This window comes from Coffea eugenioides, chromosome 8 (assembly GCF_003713205.1).
Source record: "Coffea eugenioides isolate CCC68of chromosome 8, Ceug_1.0, whole genome shotgun sequence".
NCBI classification, from domain to species: Eukaryota; Viridiplantae; Streptophyta; class Magnoliopsida; order Gentianales; family Rubiaceae; genus Coffea; species Coffea eugenioides.
This window is the reverse complement of record NC_040042.1, coordinates 1030225-1044763: the sequence shown is the minus strand read 5'-3', so window position 1 is coordinate 1044763 and position 14539 is coordinate 1030225. Positions and strand designations below refer to the sequence as shown.

At 35.4% G+C, this 14539-nt stretch overlaps 2 protein-coding genes across 4 annotated transcripts; both read right to left on the bottom strand.

The window, feature by feature from the left end:
- Positions 1–1856: 1856 nt before the first annotated feature.
- Positions 1857–9281, bottom strand: LOC113779063 (guanine nucleotide-binding protein alpha-1 subunit). Of its 3 annotated transcripts, none has more exons than XM_027324485.1 (15): positions 9077–9281; positions 8768–8922; positions 7475–7645; positions 7250–7322; positions 6132–6169; positions 5939–6028; positions 5687–5764; positions 5328–5435; positions 5069–5170; positions 4672–4727; positions 3238–3372; positions 2873–2966; positions 2625–2684; positions 2461–2540; positions 1857–2208 (listed from the first exon to the last, which is right to left on the bottom strand). In XM_027324485.1, exons 3-15 carry the CDS (start codon positions 7559–7561, stop codon positions 2031–2033), a joined length of 1179 nt encoding a protein of 392 aa, XP_027180286.1. In that variant the 5' UTR covers positions 7562–7645; positions 8768–8922; positions 9077–9281; the 3' UTR covers positions 1857–2030. The 3 variants fall into 3 exon arrangements, with proteins under 3 accessions (XP_027180286.1, XP_027180285.1, XP_027180287.1); XM_027324484.1 differs by having other exon boundaries at positions 9081–9281; XM_027324486.1 differs by having other exon boundaries at positions 9085–9281.
- A 1457-nt stretch (positions 9282–10738) lies between these two features.
- LOC113779597 (monoacylglycerol lipase ABHD6-like) lies at positions 10739–14224 on the bottom strand. Its single transcript, XM_027325232.1, has 4 exons — positions 13344–14224; positions 11330–11425; positions 11106–11173; positions 10739–11016 (listed from the first exon to the last, which is right to left on the bottom strand). The coding sequence occupies exons 1-4, from the start codon at positions 13968–13970 to the stop codon at positions 10899–10901; spliced, it is 909 nt and encodes a 302-aa protein (XP_027181033.1). The 5' UTR covers positions 13971–14224; the 3' UTR covers positions 10739–10898.
- Positions 14225–14539: the final 315 nt, after the last annotated feature.

The window sequence follows — 14539 nt, the reverse complement described above, 5'->3', positions numbered from 1 at the left end:
GACCCGTTTACCCGACGGGTCTTTTATTCTATGTTCCCCGCCGGATCCGGATCCGGGTCTACCCGAACAAATTTACCAAAATTTATAATTTCTAATAAAAATGAGAAAAAAATATATTTGTAAACTAATTTCTAACTAATGCAAAGAAAAAACTAAATAAGAAAAGAAATCAAATTAACTTTATTAAAATACATCACCCTAATCAAATTATATTGATAAATATATATTTTTTAAATTATTAATTCATTTATATCCGGATCCGGGTCTAATACGGGTCGGAATACTATATTCCCTATCCGACCCGTTTTTTTGTTTGACAAAACGGATCCGGATCCGGATCCGGGAAACGGAATTAAATCCCTACCCATACCCGCAATAATTTCACGGATCCGGTCCGGATCCGGGTCTAGACCCGACCCGTTGACAGGCCTATGTATATTCCATTTCCCTTTTTTTTATTCCAATACTTTTAGCATCAATTTAGTTTTTTTTCCTTGTTCTACATTTGCAAATCTGGATGGACACTGCGGAGTTTTTACTGTTGGTATTCTGCTACTACAAGTTGTCTTCTGGTAAATATAAAAGGAAAAAAAAGAAAAAAGAAAAGGGTGATTCGGTATATTTAGAAAAGTAATTAGGTCAACGGGATGTTGATTTGATCATGACAGGGTGAGATGAGAAAATGAAAATTATTAATTTTTTTTCCTCCAAATCCTTTTTTTTTTTATTTGTCTTATTACTATTCTTCGTGGAAGCCAAATCCTTCTTGATTATGAATGTTGACTAAGGTTGAAAGTGACTCTTTTCTGTAAGAATTCGGACATTGGAAAAAGTCGTAGAAAGTTGAGTTCATAAAAGCAAAAAGGTCTTTCACATTTTTACATAGGAAAAAAGACTGATACTTTACAAACACGTGTAACATGAGCTTTAGGTGCATGCATGATTATTCAGTCATTATTATTGTGTGGGTTGATGATACCGTGTAGTGGTCGGTCACATTTCTCCATTCCCTAATATGATACAGTACTTCGCACTCGTGGATCTAAGGAATTTGTTCCTGGGATTACACGCGTAATATGGCCAAGTTTTCTCATGGAGGCCATCTCAAGAATTGACATCAAGGGCTAGCTAACTATCCATATGTTTCATGCATGGTGAAAAGGTAGGTTGAATACTTCACATTCGGGCGTAATCGAGTCGGAACGAGTTCGAGCAGTGCTATGTTCAAAGTGATGTTCGAGATTGATCAAGCAAAAGAACAGCAATTTGAATTCGACTTAATGAGATCATTAAAGAGCTCGAACTCGACTCGATTAAACTCAAATCGTTAAGTTAGGGTTTAGACCTTTTAGAAATTCTTTATTTCTATAATATACTGCTACTCGAACTCGATCAAAGTTGAGGAAAAACGAAACGATCCGTTGACCAAATACCTCAATAAGTGCTCGCAAACTGTTCGGTTGGCGTACACCCCTACTTTCCATATTCGGACAGAAAAAAGTGAACTTTGTATAACCTTCACGTTAATTTCCATCCCCACTGGTGAGTGTTTCAATAAACGAGCAAAAGATTCAAGTCTGATATTTTCAAGATACATGTTTTGTTTTTTGTTGTTTGGACTAAATTGAAGGAAGAGCACAAAGATTGAAAAGTTTACTGTAATGCTCCAAGGTTCAATGTTAATTCCTATGTGGATAAAGCTCTAAGATAGCAAGTTAGTTAATTCAAAACGTCAATGGCATTATCTTCAATGCCAGTAAAAAAAAACTGACATGCCAGTTAAATTCTTGAAATACCTTAATATGATGGACTGAAATACGTCCTAGGACGGAATCTTCCATGGTAACACGGTAAAATAAGGAAAAATCAACTTTACCTAGTAAGTAAATTGCTAAAAGAATGAAATGCAAAAATTTTAACCTGTGGATTAAGATGTGCCAATAGCCTATCATAGATGGGGTTAAAAAAACCTGATAAATCTCTCTCCAGAATATTTGAGAATTTGACACTCTCTTGAGAAACCTTCTAGGTCACAACAGACCTGCTTCAAAAAGGTTTCTCCTCCTCAAAGTTTCATCCACCAGTTTGAATGTCTTTTTCACAAGTTTCTGATCAAGTGCAGTGGTTCTATAGATCTTAAAGACTCGATCCACGCGATCAGGGGCAGTGCACTGGAAGTACAACTCCTCAAATTTCTTTTTAACAAACCTAAATCAAGATGATAAGCACACCAAATGGATAATCAACATATGCAATCAAGAAAAAGAAAAGCAAACCTATACTGGAAAGACTTGCAACAATTTCAAGTGAGAAGCAAAGAGAGAGTGTAACGTAGCCAGTGAAAAGGTGGCCGTCAGAAGATTAGACATATTAGATACGGAGTTTGCTAGGATTCCTGCCTCTTCAGTGTCCTAGACAATTCCCAGATGTAAAAGAGAGAGCCTGAAAAAAAATGCTTACTCGTATGCATGCTCAATTTCTTGTTTTCCCGTTGAAACTGGTTGGTAATCTTTAAACCACTCGCATGCATTTAGAGGAACCTAAGCAAAGAGGAGATTGATCAAAATGCTATGCTGGGGATAGGCTTTCGATATACTGAAAAAGTAGAATATGTGTCTCCTTACATTCAGAACCTTCTTTTCAAATATATCGAATTTGTTGAGAAACAGCATGAATGATGTCTTCTGCAGAATCAGAAAAGATGAAAAGCATTAGATGGAAAGTCAATGGATTCAACACCGAACCTAAAAATAATAATCATGCTTTGTGCAATAAAATCTTTCAAGAGCAAACAGAAGCTTTCAGAAGTTACTTTTGTTTTTAAAGAAACAAGAGAAGTTGGAAAGTATTCTACCACATGTAATTGACAGACCTCAAAACAACGTTGCTTTAGGACCCACTCAAAGAGTTCTCTGGTCTCCATCATTCTATTTTTGTTTTCATCCTCGAAAAGAGTTTGATCATACCTGAAAATAAAACTGATAAGTAGATCGAACTGCAATTTAGTGATTTAGGTTATCATCAAGTAGATACAGCAAAAAAATGAGCAGCCAATTTGGTATCTGATTAACCATTTGTCAAGTTCCTGATGTTTCATCCTAGGTACAGTAATTTAAAGGAAGTAACTACCGAAAAAGATATCACATTTTAATTAACAGATATATAAGGTCGGAAATCGTTGTCATCACAAGCATACGATGCAATGACTGAAAATATTCAAAGCAGCAAAAAGCTCACTCGCTAATAGCAGCACAGAATATCACAGCCGAAACACCCTCGAACAAATGAATCCACTTTCTTCTCTCATTTCTTTGGCCTCCAACGTCAAAAAGCCGATACACTTCACCACTTTTCTTGTTCTCTCCCACAGGGCTGCAAATCCTTTAATAGTTAGCCATACATAGAAGTCCAGTGGCGGAGCCATGACCTAGAGGTTAGGGGGTGCAAGCACTTTGACAAATGCATGTCAGTAAAGAATGTAAACCACATAATTTCTAGTTGTCATTGAAGTTGAATTAAAAGATATTCATATTTACTATATACCAGTGGTGATGTTTTAGTTTTCAATAAAATAAAAGTAAATGAAGAAATTTAAGAAAAATTAGTGTGGGGCAATAGGGATTGTAAAGGGAGTTTTAAACCTTTCAAGGGGTGCAAATATAAGACAATTTGACAAAATCAAAAATTTTTACTAGCCAAATTTCTAATTTTTAAAGTTCAGGGGGTAGTTAGCCGCCCTGGCCATAACATGGTTCCACACCTGCATGGAACTATTGAGAAGGTAGAGATGTTAATTTACCCATCCATGATGACAGACTACAGAAAACACAGCTGATAGATATAATGAAGATCAAGAAAGCTGAAACAAAAGCAGAAAAATTTGATGGGCAGTGTGTTTCAACGTATACACGGACATCAATTCAAATGATATTGGCAACATTGCAGCTGCAAATACTAAAATACCAAGGAAGGGATAAGATAAGAGTGGAATGTGATTTAAACACAACAATTGACAAACAGTAATGAGAAATTTCAAAAAAGACATTTGGCTTGTTCTCAAATTTTTAAAATCAGCAAATTCTAATTTTTTCAAAGCTACAGCTATATGAGGTGATCTGCTCTGCCTTTGGCTTATTATAAGCAGAAACTAGTTTGTTGTGTAGAGCACTGCTGGAGATGCTTTAAGAACACATATAGTCCAACAGATCACTTTTTCCAGATAAGCTTAAACAAATTAAGAGAGGCCCTCTATTTAGTATTTTAGGAAAAAAAAAACGCCATACTACTGAGAGATTCAGTCGATGAATTTTATCTGTAAAAGGAGGGAAGCGAGACAGGGAGCAGAACAAAAAAAAAAACAAGAACAAAACACCCGAGTGACAGTTATTTCTCCATTTCTCTTTTGTTCTCCCAAGAGTAAATGTTGGAAGAGACAGGATTGAAGTTGTACAAATTTTACTATTAAACTGTATCTATGTTTATAGTGTTCCGCTGATTTTAAGATATACTAACTTTTACTCATTAGGAGGACACTTGATCTGAAGTGAATACAAAGAAATTATCAAAGGACGAGGGGCTGACAGAGTAGTACATCTCTCTTCTATTGTTGCTTTTCTTGTTTAAATTCTTTCTATTTATGTTGTAGGAAGCATTGAGAAAAAGAATTATCACCTGAACTGGATTTCTACAACACCAGTAGTACGAACTCTTGCAAAAAGAACATCCTCCTACAAGGAAATAGAGTAGCAACTATAAGAATAAGGAATGTTGTCAATGAAAATGACTACAAGAAAGGGAAAAGAAAATTGGGAAGGGACAAGTAGATGTTAGACATCCACTGGGCACCATAAAGTAATTGAACCACTACTCCTACCACAAGGTTTTTAACTTGATTTACAGCAAATTGGATTAGCAATGGCATGGAATACTCAACTATGCTGCATAAGAGTTCAACATATTTTTTGTCTTTTAAATCCCCTTCAAAATAGTAGGCCATGTACTTGTTTCCTTCGACCATTCACCCAGAAACAAAAACCGTAAGAAAACAATGAGTTAAGTGCCATTGTACCTTTGTCGGAACATAGTTTGTATCAGATAATCGACTCAAATTTTCCATAAAATAATGGGCACAATCTGGAACTTGGAATTCATTACCGCGTGAGTATGTCTCCTGCAAGTTGTAAACCAGTCACAGTCGAAGAGCTGATATGGAAACTCGATAATAACACTTAAAAGATATAAAAGTAAAATCTAATCGGCAAAACTACTGAAAAGTAAAGAAAGATTCTGCAACTAAATAATAGCAACCATAATTACGTATGAATCACCTGTATTGCGGCATCCTTCCAGAGAGTTTCAATCTCCTGTGCCAATTCTTTGCTAAGATGAGGGTAATCCAACCTGCCTCCAATTGATGAAAGTTTCTCTGCGACATCCTAATGTAGTGAAACAACAATCATTCACAGATTTATCTCCCGAGATAACAAGTAAGCAATCAAATACTAAAATCTTCAAGAAAAAAATCATATCCTTGGTCCTACATAAAATTGAAAGTAGAAATTTCATGACACAACTTTAGTACATTTTTCATTTTCATATTGAAAACTCTTATATGAAGAAAGACCCAAGCCGCAAAACAGATGAATCAGGGAACTAAGTATTGAACAACAAGATGGTTAACTCAAACCTTTGTTTCAGCAGATATAACGTACTTTAAGGAATCTGCTTCATTTTGCGCCAACTCCTTTGATCCATCATACAATGTCTGTGCACAAAATAACCTATAACTAAATATATATTACCACATCTCAAAATTGAGATGGATCAAAGATCAAATTAAGTTAACATGGAAAAAGTAAGCGCTTCTCTAACATGATGCTACCCTTTTAATGTTATAAAAAAGGGAAACAACCGACACACCGTTTCCAAGTATCCGTACTTTTATTGTCTGATAGACATTGGCATAGACGACTGGTATGTAGCTCTTCAGCTCAGCTTCATCGAACCCAGTTTGGAACAAGAGTTTTATCTGGATTTCAATCAAATCAATCATATGTTGGAGTAAGTGTGGAACTCAAAGAACATAAAAGGACAAATCCAAATTTAACATGAATACTTGTGTGATTTCTTGCCTGCTTAAAGATAGTGGACTTCCCTGATTCTCCAGCACCTATCCACAAAAGAAGAAGAGCACTAGAGAATTATCACATGGCAGATCCATAATAGTAGAAAAACAAAACAAAAAGGGGAAGGCAGTGCTAACATTTTGAAAGAGCAATTACAGAAATAAAATCTAGTCCGACTTATGTAAAACTGCATGTCAAAACACTAAGCAAGGACCACAAAATGCACATTTTATGTCGTATCTCTTCTACAATCCATGGAATTACAGTCAAACAACTTTCCACACGAAACAAGTTGAGAGTAAAAATAACAACTTTTTTTTCTATGAATACAGCCTGGTCCCTCTAAAATGGTACAGCCAGACACAGACAACAATCTCAATTTACAAGAGTATCAGGAATGTAGTAAGAATCTGATACCATTTTGAACAGGGCAAGGACTGATTAAGAGAGAAGGGCATACTTCTAACATTTGGTATATAGTTATGCCACGATATGATGATTTTATCTTTATGAGTCAAGGAAAGGTCTGCAAAGCTCAAAGTTTCTGGGAGATCAATAATGAGAGAAAAATCAATCCATTAAATTTGAACCTAAGCACAGGCTATAAAAAGCACTAATCTTTGTTTAGTTTTCTCTTTTCTTAAAGGAAAAAAGAAAAACAAAACCATTTAATTGAATCTGTCTTTTTAATGTTTATGTGGAGCACATGCTACAAAAAGCACTAGCCTTTGTTAACTTTTTGTTTTCTTAGAGTGAGGGAAAGAATGAAACAATATGAAATGTATCTATTTTTCATAATATATGTTTCTATGGAGCACATAATACAAAAAGAACCAGCCTTTGTTAACCTTTAGTTTTCTTAAAATGAATGAAAATCGTGTAGTGTAATTTTGTTAAGCCTGCCTATTTTTCTGGTAATTCAGCTCTCAACAACATAGCCATATTGGATACTCATACAAGTTATATACAAAAAGCCCAATAATTTTTTGTACACCTTCACCCCTACCAAAAAATTAGTCATTTTAATTTGAAAAAGATAGAAGTGGAGGTCAAGTAGAGTATTGTGCACATGACCAGTCCAAGAACAATGGCAATTTAAAACAAATGGGGCATAGCATGCATACCAAGCAAAAGTAGTTTCTGGATATGCTTCTCAGCTTTAGTTTCTTGCTCTATTCTTCTTTCTATTTCTGCAGTCTGAAGAAACCACAGTTAAAAACTCGATCAAAGGTGGCACGTGCCGGAAAGAAAATGGAAGACAAAAAGTGTGCAAGGTTGAAAAGAATCTAGTTGCTTTTACAAAATGAAATAAGATTGATAAGAACAGCTAGCTATAAAGCAGAAGTAACCTGTGCATTTTCTTCAGAATCAGCTTGATTGTATTCTTGGTGTCTACTACAGAGTAAGCCCATATTTTCTATTGCAGTAATAAGCATAGAAATGCTGTATTGGTCAAGCTATGCCAGGCATCAGAAAACTGCAGTACCCCTGCTTAGCCTTGGATTATGGTCTTCAAGTGCCTAATGGTAACGTTCATACACAAAATGCAATATCGAGTCATGCTCAAGCAAAATGCAGGCCTAATAAATCAAGAATTGAAACAATTCCACAGGAATTTTTGGTTCGTCTTGGCAGATATCAAAGCTTAGAATTACTATGCCACTCAAGGAATTCAATTCTGAATGTTTAAGTCAAATATAATATGCCAAAACACTTTAACCAAGGGTTTCTCCATTTTAATATCACAATAAAGAAAATGCAAACTCCATAAGGTCTCGAAATATATTGCATTATACTCAACCGGCTCATATCATTGATACTCATCAATGACGATCTTACTACACGCTGATCCACCCGTTATATCAAGTATTCTGCGATTATAAAGCAGACCACTCCTCAAACATAACCCTGTTACTTGCTGGTAGTTGCAACATTTAAATCTATCCACTATACGTAAAGCAGGAGCACTTCTTCTGGCGTTAAATTTCGGTGTCATTTTGTGTAACATGAAAAGTAGCCTTCTTCCCTACAGGTTAATAAACTACCAACCTCCAATTCTTTCTGCTATCCACTTCAAGATATGCACACACACATTGAGTGTGTAAAAAACACTCTAGGCAGATGGGATGTTAAAACTTACACTGGGCTCGTTTTATATTTGTAAAACTATTGTTGCTGCCATAAAAATAAATAAATAAATACATAAAGGTGTAGGGATGCATCCCCAAGATTTCAAAAGATTTGTCTTTGATCCCCACTGAATTTTGGTAGTATTAGTCTTTTTTTTTCTTTATTGGTAGTATTAGTCAAACAACCGGGAAAAAAAATTTATGCTCCAATTAAAGTGCTTCGAAAATTTTACATCCACCCCTTTATTTTATGCAATTGTAGACTTGGGTAAAAACTTGTTTGTCGGCCTATTATATATTATACTCAGTTGTATATATATCATAACCAGAGCTGCTTTATGCAAATGAAATTTCAATGTTCAGAAAAAAAAAAGGCTGATCATTCACACAATACATGGAAGCTTAAATGGGCAAATTAAGAATTAACTTATAAACAAGAAATGACGTTTAAAAGGGGGAAAATAAAAGAAATAAAACTTAAAAACAAAGAAAAAAAAAAGAAAAGAAACAAACCTTATAGAAGATGGTAATAGAAGAGAAGGGCGGGAGGTGGCGGATCTGCGAGAAAAGAAGAAGAAGCTCGGCTGATCTGAGGGTTGAGGAGGCAAGGAGCTGGGGGTTTTGGTTTTTGAACACGTCAAGGCTCAGAGGCCGAGTTGCTGCTGGGGCTGTACAGCACATCCAAAAAAAAAAATTAAGAAAAGGGGTTGATGACAACAGCCAGGGGAATGGAGTTACAGACACAGAGTAGAAGTAGGAGGGAGAGTGCGTGAGTGTGTGAGAGAGAGTGTTGGCGTTGGTGTACTTTTTAACCATACATACATACATACTTGGGTGAATCACTTTTTTGACCACAGCAGAGGCAGAGGCAGAGAGCTTTCTCAGTCCCCTCTTCGCTTTGCTGCTTCTCTTTCTTGATTGGATTCTTCTTCCCTGAGTTTGCTCTTTTCAGTTTTCACTCACAAAGTTCACGGCCCGTGGGTCTTGGTATCTACAGACAGAAATCAGAAGTGAGAATTTCGGTCAACTTTTGCCAGTCAAAGTACAACTGTATTTTTGACTCTTTTCTCTCTTTTGTTTCGGTTTTTTCTACTTTTCCCTCTTCGTCTTATCTCTGTAATCTATACTTGTCTTTACAATTCTCACTTTCTCATCATATTCAAGGCATAGTTTGGAATATCAGGCTCGCATTTTATAAAGCATCTCATTTTAAAATTTAAAGATCAAAGTGAGAATTTAAATATAATTAAAAATTTTAAATTCGAATTAACCTCAATGTTGTTAGACCTGGATCGAACAGGTTGGTTTGATCGGTCCGGCCATAAATCGATCTTCTTCTCGAGTTGATTTGTAGTACAAAATAATTTTAGTCAAAAATTGACTAAATTAATGACTCGATTCAATTGGTTGACCGGATTCTCAAACTTTACTTTCTTGTTTTCCCCTAACATAATCTCAATTACCTAAATTGTAACACTTTCATTTATTAATAGGAATAAGAAAACGTCACTCACTTAGTGTAAATATCAAAATCACTCGTTTTCCTAAATAATTTTCTAAATCAAGGTGTCTTCATCCCTATCATCTTATCAATTTAGCACCAGTGATTCCGAATTGTATTAATTTGTTTTAATTTAGTTTTTCAAGTAGTTTTGGAGAATGAATATATTTTAACCATGAATTTACATTTTTCATATATAATTATTAGGTGTATATTTGATTGCAAGTCTAATATTTTTGGAATATTTTGTATGATTGGCCAAATATAACCAATAACTTAATTTCAATATTTCTGAAACTTATAAAAGTATAAAATAATTATGACATCATCTTGATGTCGGCAAAGTTTGGAGAACAGTCCGACCGATTCGGCCATTTGATGCCTAACTTAATAGTTTAACTGAGTCGTTATCTGGTCCGAGTTTAACAACATTGATTAACCTCCAACATTGATTATTTTTTTTTATATATTTTTCCATCAGTCGATAACATTTGTAGTATTCTTAATTCAACCTACACTAGGCCATACTACTCCTCTAATCTAATATTATTGGAGAGGTCTAATTGGACCAAGAGAAACTTAAGAGAAAACCAACTGAATTTTATATAAATCAGAGGATGGATTACCGCAGACGTTCTGAATTGAATTTTTTACTACTAATGCAAAGGTTTAAACCTCTCAAAACCTTTGTTAGGACTACTGTATTTTATTCATTGCTCTCTAAGGCGAGTTGGTTTGCATGACCTGTAAACCAAGTTTGTTTAGTTGAGGTTTTCGAATGAACTTTTGAGTTATATTTATATACTTCCAAAAGATCCAACAATCTAACGGGAATTGTTTGGATTGCAATTTTCTGGAGTTTTTTTTTATAGAAAATATACTATAGCGATTTCATATACGTGAAATAAAAAGATGATTAGAAAATGTGTTCACGAGAAACGCAGAAAATTTTTGGTGAAAACTGGTTTTCCAAACAAGGCCAATTAATATCATCAACATAGCACTATTGATGATAGTTTTTTTTTTGCAACACACAAATCAGCAAATCAAAATCAACACTCGTGCCATACATCACTAGTAATTAATACAAAGGACCTGAAGCAATTCTTCATCTTCTTCTTCTTTACAAAAATGTCACATTAATCATGACAACCCGCATAAGAAGTTGTTAATAATTTTATTGAACTGCCGAGCTCGTTCTAGCTGAGGCACATGCGAGGTTTTCTTTATGATCTCCAATCTTGCCTTCTCTCCCAGACACCTGCAAATGGAAAACCCATCATCAGTTTTTTAGATCAATTTCCTAGCATCACAATAGAGAGTTGATTAGTGGAAAAGAGGAGTACATACTTCCTGAGCTCATATGCTTTCTCCAACAAAAATATCTGGTCATGGTCTCCCCAAACAACTAAAACTTCCTGCAGCCAAAATTTGCAGGTTTGGATGAAGGTACTGAATTAATGACCTTAATAGCATGATTAGTGATCAGGCAGTTAGTATTAGTTAAACAAATTCATCAACAAAAGCTGTAGTCCATCGAGGATGAAGCATTCAAGATATATATATATACATACCTGTTTAAGAGGGGTTATGTTTACTTTGTCATCTCGTCCAAGAGTCAATCCCTTTAAGAGCTCCATCTTCTCCTTCCTGTTCTCACTGTATAATTTCTGCATTTCCAATTGTTAATTAATTCCCACAAGGATGTCATATTCCTTCTAAAGGGTCAATTACCCTAGAGAATATACACAACTTAAACGTGCTAATATAATGAATGAAATTTTAATTTTTTGACTCATGGAGCCATGATCATGGGTTAATTTTTGGCATTTTTAGCCATGTCGAATTGAAATCTACATGCCAAGATTCACAAAGAAAAAAGAAACGTAATCTATGTACTTTTGAAGGATAAATAAATCGTTCAGAATCACTAAAATTTTTGACGTACGCCCCGTATTTTTTAATTTCTAAACGCCCCATATAAAAATGCTAACTTATAGATGAAAGTGTCATCTACAATATTCATGATTATACGTGTTCTTGAAAGATCATTCCGCATTTGAAAGGATAACAACTGCACTTAAGAACTTCTAACGGCCATCGATATGTCCAAAGAGAAAAATGCAGTGGTTGCTTTTGCGTATTTAAGAAGATGATAGGGCATAACGAGTAAAATCTATATGAGTTTTTTTCCTACCATAGGAATTTTTTTCCAATGTTTGCCAAATTCAGTAAAAAAAAATAAAAATGCAGAGGTTGGTTTTCCTTATTTAAGAAGATGATAGGGCATAACGAGTAAAATCTTTATGAGTTTTTTACCTATCATAGGAATTTTTTTCCTATGTATGCCAAATTCAGTCATCATAATAAAGTTCATAATTTCCCTTTTAGGATAAGTTGGCCCGCCACAAAATAGCTATGATGAGCCACCAAAGTTAGACTGGCTTTTCATAAATTGGCGAATTTCCGGACTCTCCCAACTGCCCAAGAAGTAAATCTTGTACAAATTGCGATGGAATCAATGCTTGAAGCTGCAAATTTAAGGTTCAAATTCCCACCTTCCACAAACAACCAAGTGACATTGACCCACGAATTTAAGAACAGACCCCTAAGGCCAAATTGTTGTCATTCATAATTCAAGCTGGTGGGCTTGGCAACATTATCTTTTACATTTTTTTTCCCAATAATTTCAACCAGACTTTTCATCCTCTTGACAACACTTGCACAGCTCTTTATTGTTGGGGCCTTGGGGGCACAAGAAGTTTGACAATTTCTTATCTAGGTTTGGTTTTATTTTAAATCTATGACAGCACTTTATTTTAAGTATGCTAATCTTAGCTATAAGATCAAGATTATAACCCCAATCATATTAATCTGGTTTAAATAGTTCATTCCATCTGCCATGTACAACATCACAGAAACAAAAAATCGAGAGACAAAAGCAAATGGGATTGATTGAATTTTAACCATGATCTAGAAAAAAAAAAAAAAGAAGTATAAGAGAGAAAAAGAGCGACCAGCAAAAGAGTTTGTATATTAATAGAGACAAGAAAATTAATGCATATGTTTGGATGTCAAATTTTTTTAAAATCATATTTCGTTTGTATCATAAACACATTTTTCAATCCATCTTTTTATCTTAAATACATCAAATCACAAAAAATACTACAGTAATTATTCTAAATAATTATTTGAAATATTTGGATAGCACTATTATCTCAAATAATATTTCGCTTGTATTATAAACATATTTTTCAACCCACTTTTTTATATTTCTAGCCACCTTTTTATCTTACATATATCACATCACAAAAAGTGTTACAGTAATTATTTCAAATAATACCCTATCCAAACAAATAAACTCTCTGTCCAAACAACATATGATTAATTGAATACTCAAAAGTCTAAACCACTAATGCTTTAGTAGTTGAAACAAAAAATTAGAAACAATCAATTGACATGATTGACAATGACTTGTTCATACATAAAGTAGTCCATTGTACTAATTAATTAAATTAATGACCTCATGCAAGCAGGAAAAAATCGGTAGCTATGAAGGAAGAATTCAAGGAACATTACAATACATACCTCCAAGAAATCATTTAATAAGAAATCTGGGATGTACGGACGCCTGAAAACTGACAAACTCATCAGAGTCCTTAACTGCGCCGAATTTGCCGGCAGCATCAGGTCCTCAACCCTCTCCTGCTTGGCCCTCTTCAGAAGCTCCTCATTATCTTTCCTCCTCAAGTTAACCCCTGAGCTCGCGACCACCACTTTCTCCACCCGTTCAGCCCACATGGACGCCATGTGGTACGCCACGAACCCCCCGTAGCTGGTCCCTACAACCGAGTAACGATCAACGCCAATCCTTTCCAGCATTTTGCCGACACAGACTGCTTGGAAAACCTCGGACCTTTCGGGGGACTTGGTGGCCGAGTTCCCGAAGAATACGAGGTCGGGGACGTAAAGGTTGTATTTGTGGGCGAAGTAGCTGATCTGCTGGCGCCATTGCCAGACCCCGTGTGGTCCGAACCCGTGAATCAGGATCAATGAAGGTTTAGTGGGGGAAAAGGTTTTTGGCGTCGGACCCCAAAAATGCATGGTGGTTTGGTCGTCGATGTTTGTTGCTTGAGAGGCTAAACCGGCCGCGGAGATGCATCGGTGGAGAAAGCCGCCGTAGAGGGTGACTATGCTTAAACAAGAAGCCACCATTTTTGGTTGTTGGTGTCGGATGAAGAAGGATCCTCAAGCTTGGCCTTGGAAGGATGGGATGGGAGTTGGGGAGTTGGGACTTGGGAGGTGGGGTGGATTCTTGATTTCTTTCTTGGGGGGTTTTGAGTTTGAGTGTCTTGAGGATGGTGGCACACGTTAATGGTTTACATAATTAGATTGATAGGTTTGGTATATAATTTTCTTGCTGATGTAACTTCTTTCTTTTCTTTCTTTCTTTCTTTTTTTTGGGTGAATGTGACTTTCAAGTCCTTGTATCGTGGTTGTTTGGCTTCAACATCCATGAAGATTGGGGATTTTTTCCACACACACACACGCACGTACATGTATGTATCTCCACATGTGAACCAAATTGCTGTTCATGAAACTTTAAAGTAGTGTGCGCAAACAAGGACCACATAAGAGGTTTTTTTTTTCCCTGAAAAAAATAGAAAACTTTTCTAATAATAAACCTCTCTGAAAATATTAATTGTGTTTGGACAGGAATTTATTTGAAATATTTATTTAAAATAATTACTGTATCATTTTTTGTTTGTGATGTGATGTATGTG

Excerpts from the sequence above, each read along its gene's own strand:
- LOC113779063 (XM_027324485.1), bottom strand. The coding sequence starts at position 7,561 with ATGCTTATTACTGCAATAGAAAATATGGGCTTACTCTGTAGTAGACAC. Across the intron at positions 5,436-5,686 it reads TTATATCTGCTGAAACAAAG|GATGTCGCAGAGAAACTTTC; the intron begins GTTTGAGTTAAC and ends TCACTACATTAG. Across the intron at positions 3,373-4,671 it reads GTTGTAGAAATCCAGTTCAG|CCCTGTGGGAGAGAACAAGA; the intron begins GTGATAATTCTT and ends AAGGATTTGCAG.
- LOC113779597 (XM_027325232.1), bottom strand. The coding sequence starts at position 13,970 with ATGGTGGCTTCTTGTTTAAGCATAGTCACCCTCTACGGCGGCTTTCTC. Across the intron at positions 11,174-11,329 it reads ACATAACCCCTCTTAAACAG|GAAGTTTTAGTTGTTTGGGG; the intron begins GTATGTATATAT and ends TTTTGGCTGCAG. Across the intron at positions 11,017-11,105 it reads AAAGCATATGAGCTCAGGAA|GTGTCTGGGAGAGAAGGCAA; the intron begins GTATGTACTCCT and ends TTCCATTTGCAG.